At 36.2% G+C, this 15,295-nt stretch overlaps 1 protein-coding gene across 2 annotated transcripts in view; it reads left to right on the forward strand.

Annotated features, from left to right (window-relative positions):
* Nucleotides 1–15,295, forward strand: part of LOC149535139 (lipid transporter) — a 116,059-nt gene that overhangs the window by 70,421 nt on the left and 30,343 nt on the right. For both annotated transcript variants that reach the window (XM_089804352.1, XM_089804351.1), the window contains exons 4-5: nt 5,560–5,720; nt 15,109–15,260. In XM_089804352.1, the coding sequence (XP_089660478.1) occupies nt 5,560–5,720; nt 15,109–15,260 (313 nt within the window). The remainder of the gene's footprint in view (nt 1–5,559; nt 5,721–15,108; nt 15,261–15,295) is intronic.

A 15,295-nucleotide genomic window follows, 5' to 3' on the forward strand; every position in this document is an offset into this window, starting at 1 on the left:
AATCAACTCGACTTCCTCCTTAGCACATGTTATAATGTGTTTGGCGTAGAAGGGGCTTTCATTTCATACTTCAAACTGGATTGGTACACTTTCACCTTGAGAATGCTTGAGATTCTGTGACATACGTCCACACAAGTCCATCCTTTTCCATGCGTATTTCATGAAGCTCAAGCGTGTACCTTCAGAATGGTAAATAATTATATTCCTTTATCCATGACAACTACCAGGAGCCTCAATAACCTTCAGCTTTCCGTATATTCTATAAACTTGTTTGTATTTTGTATAAACCACATCTTTGCCAATGTATAATGCCATGGACCTGCACCAAAAACAAGGCATCATTAGACACATATTACTGAGTAATAAATGATAATGGAAACGTAACTCCATACTTAGGCAGCTCTCAAAGATTTCAACCATCGAGTATATTATCCTCCTCGCATCTGTTTGCTGAATATATAACAGGTATCGGGCTTAAACATAGACAATGTTTTTTCAAACTGTGCATTCTGAATATGCCGCATTCTCCAATATCACCAGAACTACACCTTAGGTTGCCATATGAAATGATACTCACTTGATAAATTTTGTCTATACTGAGTCAGGTATGCCGCTCAACATTACTTCATTGCTTAGTAATAAAATTTTCATCACATGAATATCAATTGCACCTTTCCAAACTCTGACTGCTTCTAAATAATAAAATTCTTATTTTCTAGATGGTTGCTTCCATCATGATTTTTATATTGTTGTTGATGTCTGTGCACCTGCCAGCTGATTACAAAACAAATGCGAAGGTGCTAGGAATAGAATTGCATACAATCAATATAATTGAACCCATAATAGATAACCATGAATATTCCTATTAGCGATCCATTACAAGACTGGAATAAATATTAGACCCCATATTAAATCATTAGACTTTTTAAATTTTGGTTTACTGACTTCACATTGCTCGTGCCAAGGTGCAACTGATTACGGAAATCGTTCGGATGCAGTTTCAAAACTTTTAATGATGTCCATATTAAATCTTATGGCACTAACTTGATACCTCGCCTCCCGCGAGCGCTAAAAAAAGTAATTTCACCCTTACATCAAACATTGTGATAGCATTTCCAACTATAGGAGAACAATATTTGTTGGGAGACACTAATGTTGTATGGTTCAAAGTTAGACTGAAGACTATCCTGGAGATAGGAAATCACGCTCCTACTTTGCCTTAGATTGAGAAAATAATATGCTTGGCATATATGATCTTGAACACCTGCAATTATCATGAATATTTTATGATCCATATGATATAGGTCCTATGGTCAAATCATCTACAAGCACAAACAATGAAAGTGAAATTGATCCTGCTCTTGGAGGCATCTGCATATCCTTTTATATGCTGCTAATATTGATATTCTCAAAGATTCCTGTTGATTCATCTTTGTGCATTGCCCATAAGGTAGATACAAAATTTGATGGCTTGATATCCTTATTTATAGTTCAGACAAATATCATCAATGATAATAGGCTGAAGATTCTCTCACAAGTATGCTCAAGAACATTTGATTCATTTCTAGATTTCAAATGTCAAATAAAAAACCCCACAAGAGAAACTGCCCCCCTGCTCTTGGAGGCATCTGCATATCCTTTTATATGCTGCTAATATTGATATTCTCAAAGATTCCTGTTGATTCATCTTTCTGCATTGCCCATAAGGTAGATACAAAATTTGATGGCTTGATATCCTTATTTACATTTCAGACAAATATCATCAATGATAATAGGCTGGAGATTCTCTCACAAGTCTGCTCTAGAACATTTGATTCATTTCTAGATTTCAAATGTCAAATAAAAAACCCCACAAGAGAAACTGCTCCCTTATCATACAACATCTTTACTCTGAAAACTAAATGTCCCCTGCTTATGCTCTTTTCAGATGATCTCCTGATTCTTGTGCATACAGCCTTAAGTTCTATATCAGATCAATGCTACGCATTAGATTCATTTTTCATGAACGGGTTTTCAAAATATCTCAACAAAACTCTTCATGAATCCATACTCTTAACTTGAGGTGAATGATTTTTATAAAAAATGAGGCATTAGTATCTGCAAGTGAGCAAGGAAGTTCAAATCATCTAAGCATTTTAAGATTATCCCATGGAATGATGATTAAGGTTTGTTCACTGTAACTCAATGATATGGGAATTATATATTAAATCTAATATTAAAAATATAAAATAAGATGTAGGTTTAAAAAGATTAGAAAAGATGTGCAAATGGAAGCCCAAAATTTGGGGTTCCATCAACGTGTACAAAGACAAAATCTCAATCTCCTTGCCTTGGGAAAAGATATGGAGATGGGAGGTCTTCAAGCAGTTGGAGACCATCACCCGGGTCCTTTCCAAGTTCACTGCCAGCTGCTACAAGTGTAAGTATGCTAGACCATCAAGAAGTTGTTGAAGACCCTCCAGGGAGGAGGCCAAAAGAACCATAGCATTAGCAAACAACATAATGGAGATTAGAATTGGGTGCAAGTAACAAGTGGCACACGGGAGCGAGAAGTCCCAAAGGAATGCCTCGAGCTCGTTGATGTAGATACCAAATAAAGTGGGAGAGAGAGGGAAATCCTCCTTCACCCTAGTGGTGCTCTAGATAGGGTTCAAGAAACCCTACAAAGTCCTGAACCTACCTACCACACTCTCATAAAGTCTCATGATGGCCGCCAAAAGAATCTCTTGGATCTCGATTTTTTTTAGATCTCTGGAAAAGAGCCACCCGGGGGACAGTATCAAACGGTTTGCGGAAGTCCACAAAGCAATAGTAGGCTTTCGCTGAGTGGTGTTGAGCCTCCTTGATGATAGCCCATAGAGTCAAAATGTGGTTCATTGTAATGTCCCCTATTTTCCTCTAATATAATTTAATAATAAATGTAATGAAATAATAATAAAATGGATAAAGAATGCTTTACTTTGAGAAATTAAATATTATAATATATTATTATTATATTATAATATAATAATAATAAAAATGATTAATCTTATTGTACTGATACAATAAAATACAAGGCTATAAATGATTATAAGAACATCATAGTTGTTATATTATTATTATTAGATAATAATATTATATATATAAATATAGTAATAATAATATGAAAGAACCCTTATTAAAATAATAATACTCTAAGATGACTAATTACTTAGGAATCAGACATAATTAAGATTACAAATAATAACAATACCCAAGTAACGCAAGGAAGGGACGTGTCTTTCACTAGGGAATTATGTTCCGGATATACAAGGAGGAATCGATGGAGAAAGAAAGAGGGGTTTAGGTCAACCTATTTGCAATCGATCTATATCTCTATGTTATATAGCATTATCAATTTTGGGGAATCGTTGAAAAGGATATGTGTCAGCGAACTAGAGGAGGAGTCAGCATTCAAATACACCACAGTTATTTGGCTTTCCATGTCTCCCCAAAAATAAGGGGAATCAATCCCGTGAGATCCAGGATAGAGAAGATTGGACAATGATAGAGGAGTTGATAATATAATGGATTAAAAACTATATTACTTGTGCAGATGTTGGGCATGTTCCGCTAACATGAAGTGATTATTATATAGTGACCAGGGATGGAGAGAAAAAAAGGGAACAAGAGGGACACGGAGGAAGAGGAGATAGGGACGCAAAAGACAAAGGAGCAAAGGGAGCATTGACTAGGTGGAGTTTATACTCGGCCACATCTTCAAACAGAACTGACATACCACAAGCAAATAGGAAAATAGACATAGTGGTCCCTTCAAAGGTGTTTTATTGTGATTGGGTGGGAGAGAAAGAAGCGACTGGACTCTCATCTTTGGCAAGAGCCTTTCCAAAAATTATTCACAATTGTAAGAGCAGAGCACCACCGGCAAGTGAGGGAGTTTTACTAGGATCATCCATCGTTGAGGAGAAACATAAATGTTGTCTTGTAAATCAACCAAGTGACTCTCCCACCTGCTGTGTCCAGTAGGAGGAGAATACATCTGCAAGAGTCTTCAGGCTGGCATACAGATTGCATTCCATTGCACTATAGGCCAGTCACAATGTTAGCAACTCTAAACAGAAGTAATCCTGATAACATCCAGCATAGACATAAGTTAGTAATTTACAGACCTGGGATAAACTAACAGATTTAGTAGAGATCAATGTTCAGAAAACATAAATAAATATGGAAAGAATTTCATGCAAGAAGTAATATCAGTTTCAGTCAAAACAAGGATAGATATTGTTGGGAAAGGCCTCTTTACTTTTCCCATGAGAAGACATTGTTGATAACCATGTCACTGTTATAACAGTCTGATTCGCAATTGATGTCTCTGCATATGTAAATGCATACAAACATCAAGCTTGATCAGTCAGTTTTTCTGAAGGTATTAATAGTTCAAAGCGCTGTACTCATTTCTTCTTCATCTCAGTATACACAACAAACTATAATATTAAAACAAGTCCAAGATTTCTGTATAAGAAGATTTTTGGAAGATGTTTGGAAAAATCACAAGACAACAAAAGTTAAAATTTAAGTTAAATATCCTTTTGGGATAGTACAGTGCTATCAGAGCATGATCTGGCCATCCTGTAGGGCGAGTCTTAAATAAAGATCAGCATATAAGAACAAAGAATCATCAGTGAAGGTGAAGTATGTGAAAAGATTGTGGATACTTTGTGATAGACATATGGTTGAATTATACAAAACATTAGAGCATAATTGTGGATAACTTTTTAACAAATTTGTGGAAGAAGTGAACACTACTTTGGCAAATAATAATATGAGGACGATCAACACATCACTCATTCAGGATTGATCGTCATCTAAACAAGTAATGTTCATCTCAGGTCAAACCAGACATGGCATGTCCTTGTCATCATGCAGGAAAGGGAGAAAATCAATAGAAATGAGTGGTATGGGGAAGGATTCAAATAAGAGGAATAGTTAATTCAACAATGTTCTGATGGAACTCAAAAGGACACAACAAGAATATCAATCAAATATATATAAGACCAATCATCGATTCAGTGATTTCTTACAGTTAATGGTAAATTCTTGCAGAATATTGAATTTTTTGAGATTGAGAGGAACAAGAAATAGACTACTCCAAATAGCCACTAATAAGAGGAAAATAAAACATAATAATTCCTAGAAGGTATTAAGGCAGAGAGCTAACCTCTCTGAATGACTTCACAAGATATTCTATAATTGAATACTCTTAAGTGAGGCAGGGAATCAAGTATTCTCTGAAGGATCTTGCACGAGTGATCCTAATCATTGAGGGTCAACATAGTAAGCTTACCTTTGGCAGTTGCAGGATCTTGCATCTCGAAACATGTATTTTTTACAAGCTAGAGATTGAAACGTTTTCCTTAGTGATAAGTAATTAACTTTTGTTCACATTTCTGTGTGTTGGGGATTGTCACTTTCACCCACAGACAGTATAGTAGTATATAAATTACATACAGGATTTACAGTTTACAATAGTGCCTTTATTCCAATTCAGTTTAATCACATTGCTACTTTTTACACTTGCAGGAAAGGAGGTTCACATGAAGAAGATACTAAGAAGATAGTGGTAGTGGCTTGGCTTACTGTGCCAATTGGAATGGTTACGTCAGCTGCAACATGCGCATTTATCTTCTGGTGGCAGGGACTCAGTTTCTCAGATCGCTATGCCCAGGCTGTGCTAATACATGGCAAGTTTTAAGACATTAATGTCCCAGGAATATGCATCCATTTTGGGGTTTTCCTTGACACTCACTGAAGCCTCTAATGTATAGAACTTCGTAGTATCCCTTCTGTATGCCATAGAATTGGAACACGCAGTTCTTATGTTCACAATAAATTCCAATTTCTTGTCCGATAATATAACACTATTACTGGCCACTTGGGTGACCATTTCAGGAAAACGTTATGTTGGTTATGTATACTTCAGCAATTTTCTGCTTTACTTAATAACCTTGGGCATGCTGCAATATGTTAGTCATCCTGTAAATTTTTTTTTTTTTTTTTTTGTGTTTGTCAGCAGTTAATACTCTTGGAGTCATGAGTTTTAGCAAAACCAAGATTTTCCTATTAAATAAAGATATTCCAAGCCAAAGGAGAGGAGCTTACTCAAAACTTCTTGCAAATTTTCTAAAGAAAAGACTCAAAAAAATATTAAGACAGGCTTCATTACTTTAAAGTTTAAAACTTTTTCCAAAGTTCTAATTAGAGATTCATGCATGGGAAATTAAGTGTTATTTATTATTGTTGTTTTTAGTGTCTTCTCAGTCACATATCTTTATATTGGTCCTTTTTCATTGGACAAGATAGTGGATTCTTTGGTTTCGATATTCAACATTCTGAAAATCTTAGTTTAGCAAAGGTGTTAGAAACAAAATCTTTGTTTTCTAGTTTTCTTCTGCCCACCATAAGCTGGTCTCTGAGATCCTTTGAAAGATGATTACTAAAGATGCCTTCTCTTGAAGCTGTTGAAACAAGTATACATTTACTAGCTCCTGTGGTGTTGGAATTTTGTAACATGGGTAATTAGTAATTACTATTACTAATAACTGTATTTTACAGATGAGAAATATATAGGGTGCTCTGAAGGGTTTCTTCATGAAACTATTCTTCACTATCTGGTTGTTCTGCTTCTCCCACCTTTTCTGAATGTTTGGCTGAATATGCTTGTGGTAGAACTATGGATCGGGTCTCTGTCATGCATGACAGCCTTCATCTGGCCAAATATGCAATAAATATACTCATAGATCTCCCATAGGTTGGGATTGTCAGAATTTCCATATTTAAAGATAGTGAAAATAGGAATTTAATAAATATGTTGTAGCTCACGTCTAGTGAAAAAAGGGGTCTGAGATCTCAGATTAATGCATGAAATCATTACCCATGAACAAATGACTTAAATCTTTTCACTGATAACCGAGTTGCTATAAAATTACCTACACAAAAGTTGCAATGAACAAAGCTTATTTATCCCAATCAGAAAGGCTGTATAATAAATCTAATGAAGTTGCATTTATGGAAAATACAAGGACATGAGTATTGCAACTCATTCTCTAGAATAGAAATATTCTCACAAAACAATCTTGTGAAAATCAGGAAATAAAGAAGGATAAAGCATGAAATATCCACCCAAAGAACAAATAAAGAATTCTCCTAAGCAAGCTTAATATCCCAATGTGTAACAAATGCATACATACAGCTACAAGGGGATACATTAGATATGCATTGCACATTTGATCAAATTCCAGCACTGACCAACATACATTTTGTTCCTTTTTCGTTTTTCTTTCCTTTGTTGGACTCTTCCAACCAACCCATCCTTGTGTCATGATCATAATTCCAAGGGCTCCTGCAACTCAATCATTCTCTCCAATAAATATATTTGGACACAAATCTTCTCTCTACTGGTCTTTTGAATTCATTCCTTAAAGGAGGCTGAAATAATGCCAAGGAACTGTGGTGGCTGTAATGTAATATCTGCACATCCCTTGTAATGGCCATGACTTTTTGGTCCTCAATTTTTCAAAGTCTTTGAGCATTCTTCATGGTATGCACACAAGGGATCCAATATATGCACCCATAGGTATACTCAACTAATTTGCCTGCTGCCCTTTGCACCCATACTTAGCATTACCAACCACGTGTACTATATTGTAAGAATCAACCTCCTCAATTGTAACCCATTTTCTTTTGCTTTCTTCTAGAACAGTCAGCTACTCTAAGGATGTATAGGCTTTCCTTACATATAATTCTGGCATTGGTGAAAGGGTGATGTGTGATGTTCATCCACCCATCCATGATTATCTTGCAGCTATGATACAAGTTGGCCTTCATCTCCTCCACTAGTACTTCTAACCAGAAAAGTCCTTTTTTCTAAGATTGTGCTTTACAGTTTGCTTTCCTGAAGGCAGATAAGATGATTTTCTTTTTTCTTTTTTTGGCCACAGCCTCCTTGAAATAAAGGAACTGAGCAACATAAAACAGAATAGCTTTAAGGAGAATTCACTAAGGGCCTTCTTTGCCTCCTCTGTGGCTTTCAAATAGAGCATATCTATTATTGGGTTTGAATTTAATGTTGAATCCATGGATCAGATATGGAACTGTGGGAGGTGTAGCTTCCTGCTTAGAAATCCTAAAAATTAGCATATTATATAGTGATTATCCCATCCTACAATTTGATCATCTCTCTCTCTTTTAAGTGTTAGCTTAGTACATGGGCCGACCTCTTTACCAGTGATTTGTAGAGCTGTGCATTAGTTCTCACAAAGTAAAAGTGGCCTCTACAATTAAGCTTGACAATGTTGCTTTTCCAATACCAACTCGATTCTAGATTATGCATCTTATGTTGTCATTGCGAATTGGTGTAAAAGGATTTCCTGTCAAATGAGTGCTTAGCATTTAAAGAAACCTTTGATGGACAATCAAAATTACAAAGTACTCTTAACTGAACATTCTATATGGGGAGTGTGGCTTGCCTCACTTTCATATTCCTCAGTTTCCTCACTTTCATTTTCCAATTAAAAATCCTCATTGTCACTCAAGGAACACATCTTGACCTTGAGAAGAGATCAAACCAATATATATAACAAGCTTCATATGATTTTTTGCATATTACAAGTTTATAAATCAGCTGTATCTTATAAGGTTTTAATAAAGATAATATAATTTATAAATGATAAGAGCACAAAAATTGCATAATAGCACAAGAAAAGTGGAAAGCAGCATGAATCTTTTGAAGAAACATAAAAGAAAGCAATTTTTTAATACACCAACGTAAAAACAGTAGCATTTTAAAATTTTGAAGTCGAAGTAAACAACATTTCAGCAATCAGAAAAAAGCCAGTTTTCAACTTTTTTAATGATACATAGGAAATAAAAAGCAAGCAGACATACTTTGTGAATGGTGGACTGAATTTCAAAAAAATATTCTCCTTTCTTCCTTTTCTTTTCCCTTTCATGCACATGTATTTGTAAATAGGTTTCAGGTGTATCATCTTTGAGGACATGTTTTGGGTGGAGGCCCTCCAATCAACTTTAGGCTGATTTTTCTTTTAAATTTAAACTATTTTCCTTTTGCTCTAAAATTTGAAGAAGTTGTCAAGGATGTCCTGATGTACCTAAGGGGCTGAGGGAGAAATAATAGGGTATCCTCATGGCACTTCTAGGGGGAATACCTTTGGAAATGTTTTGTGAATTGAGGGTATGATTTTGGGGTGTCCCTGATTTTCGCATATTGAGTACTAGTTGGAACAATATTTGTGGGCCTCAAGATTTCACCATTCGTAGAGATAAAGAAAGCCTTGGATGCATCGGTTAGGTACACTGCTTAAAAAAAGATAAGGACTTTAAATTGACTGCTTGAATTAATGGATTCAACAGGTACATATAACAATTTACAAGAGCTTCAAACTGAAGCTAAAGTTTTGTAAAATAGAAGACTAAAATAAAATAGTAAATAAAATACCTAAGTGATCATTAATAGAAGATTCTATAAATCTAGCCAACAATATAAAAAGATGCTAAAATGTTTAAAGAATCTAAAGTATGCGAATACCCCCCTCAATGGTCATTCTATTAACTACACCAAATTGACGTCTAATCTTGACAAACGTTTCCAGAGTGAGAGACTTGGTGAGGATATTTGGAGTCTGGTCCTCAGTGGGGACATATTGCAATATCACTGATCCGTTTTGACAAGCTCGCATATGAAATGACAATGAAGATCAACATGCTTGGTCTATTTATGGAAGACCGGATTTGTAGCAAGTTTTAGGACCCCTTGATTATCATTGAACAAGGGAGTAGGTTGTGCTTATGACGTGCATGTCAGAAAGCATTCTTTGAAGCCAAACTGCCTCGCAAGATACCTTAATAGTTCCTTGATATTCAGCTTCAGTGGAGGAGAGAGCTACTGCCTGCTGTTTCTTGCTGGTCTATGTGATTGCACTTGTTGCCAAACTGAAAACATACCCAAAAGTAAAATTTCTATCATCAACACAACTTGTCAAATTTGAGTTTGTAAAAACAACATGCTTAGGATCTTTGTTTTTGCTGTACAAAATGCCGAAATCAGGAGTGCCTTTCACATATCTCAGCACACGCTTTGCTGCAACCCAGTGTTGAACTTTTGGTGCTGTCATGAAGCGAGAGATGTAGCTTATAACATAGCTGATGTTGGGTCTAGTGGCGGTGAGATAGATGAGGCTGCCCACTAGTTGCCTAAAAGTTGTTTCACCCACCACGGGTGAATGTAATTTGGTGAAAGCTTCAACCCTTTCTCCATAGGTGTAGATGCAAATTTGTAAGCATGCATCTGAAACTTATCTAGCAGACATTTGACATACTTTGACTAAGAAATTAATATGTTGTCATCTGTTTGCCAAACCTCTACACCGAGACAATAATGAAGAAGTCCCAAATTTGTCATATCAAAAGTCTGGCACAAATTCTGTTTGACCTGCTTGACCAAATGTGTTGCACTATCGATAGTGATCAGATTGTCAACATAGATAATAAGAATAAGAATCTCAAGACTAGCTTACTTGACATACAAATTTGGATTTTAAGGGCTCCATTGGAACTCTTGATCAATCAATTACTTTTCAATCTTGATCTACCATGCATGCTAAGCCTGCTTTTGGCCAGAGAGTGCTTTCATTAATCTGCAAACCTATTGTTCAATATTGGCAATGTTGAAACCTGGGAGGTTGCATCATGTAGACTTCTTGTATAACACTATAGAGGCAAGCAATCTTGACATCCATCTAATGGACTTTCCATCCAAATTGAGCTAAAAGAGTGAGGAGAAGCTGAACGGTGCTCATTTTGGCTGTGGGACCAAATGACTCTTCATAGTTGATGCCTTCCTTCTTTGAAAACCTTTTAGCTACTAATCGTGCCTTGTAATTATCAAGTGCTCCATCAGCCTTGTACTTGACTTTATTCACCCATTCGCAACCAATGGGTTTCCTTCTCAGTGGAAGATCTGATAGGACCCAAGTGTTGTTTTTCAAGATACTCAACTATTTAGCTGCCATAGCTTGTTTCCATTCTAGGATAACTTTAGCCTTTGAATATGATTCAACCTCATAAATACTGAGAATGTTTTCCATAAGAGCAAAGTTGACTATGGTATGTTGCTTTCTTTTATTCCTAGCTGATCTACCCTCAACACGTATATCATCATGAAGATCACTAATGGTCTTGGAAGACCACTTATGCTAGAGAGCAGAAGATCCAACATCCATTCTAGGAGGAACAACATCACTTGGGATCTCTGGGTGTGGATCTTGAATGCCTTGAGGAAAGATGATTGCATTGTTTCATTTGAATCCCTCCCATGAAGTGATTTTTTTCAGAGGCTGATCCTTAGGGTTCAAAACTGGAGAAGGCTTGAACAACCCTCATTCTTAATCAAACACCACATATATGAGACAATTAATGTCAACATTAATCAATCGATAAGCCTTGATGTGTATCATTGTAGTCTATGAACAACAATTTTAGAGTCTTGGAATCTAATTTGGTGCACTTGGCATTTGGAATCCAAACGTTAGTTGTAGAGCCAAAAACCTTTAGATGGCTGGTTTTGGGCTTTAATCTAGACCAAGCTTCCTTTGGGGTCATCTTCTTAACAACTTGTATGGGGGACTAATTCAAAAGATAAACTATGGTATAGACTGCCTCCGCCCAAAATCTATATGGAACGTTTCTATGTTCTAACATATTTTGAGCCATCTCAATGATTGTACAATTCCTATGCTCAACAACATCGTTCTTCTATGGAGTGTAAGATGTGGTAAATTGATGCGTAATGCCATGTGATGCATTGTTGTGGGATCAAAGAGTGATTATTTAACATCCTAACTCTTTTTCCCCTAAGACCTTTAACTTCTCAAATATATCCAATACTTTTGAGTTATGCAAAAAAAAAAAAAAAATACATCCACATTTTTCCCATTGAAATCATCAACAAATAACAAAAAATATATACATCCAGTAACTGGAGTATTCATGGGTCCACAAATATTTGCATGGACCAACTATAAGACCTTGGATGCCCTCCAAGTTTCACCCTCTTAAAGTGGAGTCCAGTGCAACTTTCTAGCTCGACAAGCTAATCCAATAACCAGATTCTCTCAAGCTAAGTGAGAGAGCTAGTGAATATTTAGGTGCCCATACCACTAATGCCAAAGATTGTTGATGGAAGTATTTCTAGCTATCATGGCTTGTTCTTGAGAATCACCTGTATCAATGAGTCTATAAAGACCATAATCCTCAAAACTAATAACAACTACGATGTGAGACTTCCTATCAACATTGTTGCACTTGTCCAAACTGAAGAGAACATCCAACTGTGGAGGATGAAGAATAATTTGATCGACTCACAACAGATTGAGCTTCATGCTTGGGAAAAAGTATACATTGAGAGAGATGAAATATTTCCCACCGAGTGAAATTTGAACATTGTCCTTTTCGACAACAATATACTCCTCACCACCTCCAAAGATCACTAAATTTGTGAAAGACGTGAACTTTGTGAACCAATCTCAATGATCTGAAATGCCAAGGGGTGCCACAATCAATGTATCATGCAAATGATTTTTCATGATATGATGGGCATGGGGCCACAAATGCATATGAGGTAGACTCCCTCTGATTGGTGTGGAGAGCAACTTGGCCTTCTGCTGAGATTCTCTTTGTGTAGATTGCGTGGCTACCAACTATTTCTCACAACTTATCTTCATGTGACCAAAATTGTGAGAATAATTTCCGTGAACACTCTTCTTTTGTGAAGATGCTTGAGGTTTACCTAGTGCTTTCTATGGGAGGACTAAGATAATCTTTGTTCTTGTTTGAGGCTTTGGCTATGAAGGCCACCTTTTCTATGGTTGACAAACTAGCATCACTTCCAAATTGTTTCTTCCATCTATCCTGTGGTAAAAGCTTGTTGTAGAGATTAGGAAACTTCAAATCAACACTAGTAGAAGTGATATTCAATGATTTAATGAAATGTTGATAGGATCGGGGCAAAATTTTTCCACACAACTCACAACAGATTGAGCTTCATGCCTAGGACAAAGTATACATCGAGAGAGATGAAATATCTCCCATCGAGTGAAATTTGAACATTGTCCTTATCGACAACAATATACTCCTCGCCTCCTTCGAAGATCACTAAATTTGTGAAAGACGTGAACTTTGTGAACTAATCTCAATGATGTGAAATGCCAAGGGGTGCCATAATCAATGTATCATGCAAATGATTTCTCATGATATGATGGGCATGGGGCCATAAATGCATATGAGGCAGATTCCCTCTAATTGGTGTGGAGAGCAACTTGGCCTTCTGCTGAGATCCTCTCTGTGTAGATTGCGGGGTTGCAACTATTTCTCATAACCTATCTTCATGTGACCAAAATTGTGACAATAGTTGCTATGAACACTCTTCTTTTGTGAAGATGCCGGAGGTTTACTTGGTGTTTTCTACAGGAGGACTAAGATAATCTTTGTTCTTGTTCGAGGCCTTGGCTATGAAGGCCACTTTTTCTATGGTGGACAAACTAGCATCACTTCCAAACTGTTGCTTCCATCTATCCTGTGGTAAAATCTTGTTGTAGAGATTAGGAAACTTCAAATCAACACTAGTAGAAGTGATATTCAACATTCTAATGAAATGTTGATAGGATCAGGGCAAAATTTTTCCACACAATCATTACCATATCTTCTTCCTCCATGTGGCCAATATCCTTTAGCTGGTCACAAATGTCCTTGATCTTTGTAAGATGTGCCTAGAGAGACATCTTCTCATCCATTATGATAGAAAACAACATATTCTTGAGAAAGAAATCTCACCTCTTGTTGGACGTATTTTTGTGTACCCATAACAACCTTTTCAAGGCACTGATATTCATATATCCTCATCATGCATTGCTTCTAGGTGTTGTAGTTGTGGCCATTGAATCAGTAATTGCCCTTGAACATAATGTTGGTCAAAGACACCATTATGGTATCTTGTGAAGGCATGAAAACTGAGGTAGTAGAAGCCAATCAATTGACACCAATTCCAACACAAAATTGTTGTAGAAAACCTAGGGAGGATTATGTTTTTAAAAAATATTAGTCCAACCCTAAAATTGTGTCTCAAAAAATGTGCAAACTCTCAAAAAACTCCAAATCCATGTGAGGTCATAAAGATTGGATCTGGGAAAAAAATGCATCCATGGGCCATGGAGAAATGATGCAGAACTGAAATAAACACAAATGTTGAATTTGCACAAGCAAGAAAATCTTGTAGGTCAAAAAAATCATTGGCAGAGGTCATGAAAATCGTGACTAAAAAATCATGTGATAAGCAACACTTATGCGCAAAGACTGAACATGTGCGAACAAGCTACGGATGGTAGAAAAAACTTCCACGCGGTCGCAAGAAAACTTGCACGGGAGCTGATGTTGCAGAAGAAAAAAGAAAAACGAAAGAAATTGTGTTAGGTTTTTTTTGCATTTGCTTGTAGACATCACAATTTTTTTGGACGCCCTAGAGACACCCATAGAGGTTTTATGAAAACTCTTGTATTTTTGTTTTATTTCTCACGTGATTTCCAATTGCAAATTACAGAAAATACTCACCTAGAAAATTTGCTCTTATACCATGAAACTCGAAATTGTGTGCTTGAATGAATGGATTCATCGGATACACATTGAACGTTACAAGAGCTTCATACTAAAGCTCTAAACCTGGAAGACTCAAATAAAATAATAAATAGAAAACCTAAATGACCATTAATAGAAGATTCTATTAGGCTAGGTAAAATAGCAAAGATACTTAAATTTTAAAAGAATCCAAAATATTCTAGTATAACTAAGCAGCTCAAGGTTTCATTCTCTTTATTTCAGTTTCTGTTCTAACTTTACTGACACACCATGAGGTTATCTTCTTTAATTATGTTCTCTTGTTAATTTTTCTTTCTGAAGAGAAAGAGTCAAATAACTTACTATGTTGCAACTTTAAAGATGGTTTTACCTTAAAACTTTGATGATAAAATAATGAGAATTGTTGAATTTTCCTTTTCTGTGCAGGAGCTGCATGTTTCCTAGAGCTTCTGACCGAGCCTCTCTATATTCTTGCACAAAATCTACTTCTTTTGGGACTGCGGGTTAAAGCAGAAGCAATTGCTACCTTTTTTCGCTGTGCAACCACTTATATTATGATCATAAATGGAATAGGAATGGTATTTTTTTAGTCTAACCTCTTCTATGAATAGGA

This window comes from Cupressus sempervirens, chromosome 10 (assembly GCF_028749045.1).
Source record: "Cupressus sempervirens isolate cs-2001-9-10 chromosome 10, ASM2874904v1, whole genome shotgun sequence".
NCBI lineage: Eukaryota > Viridiplantae > Streptophyta > Pinopsida > Cupressales > Cupressaceae > Cupressus > Cupressus sempervirens.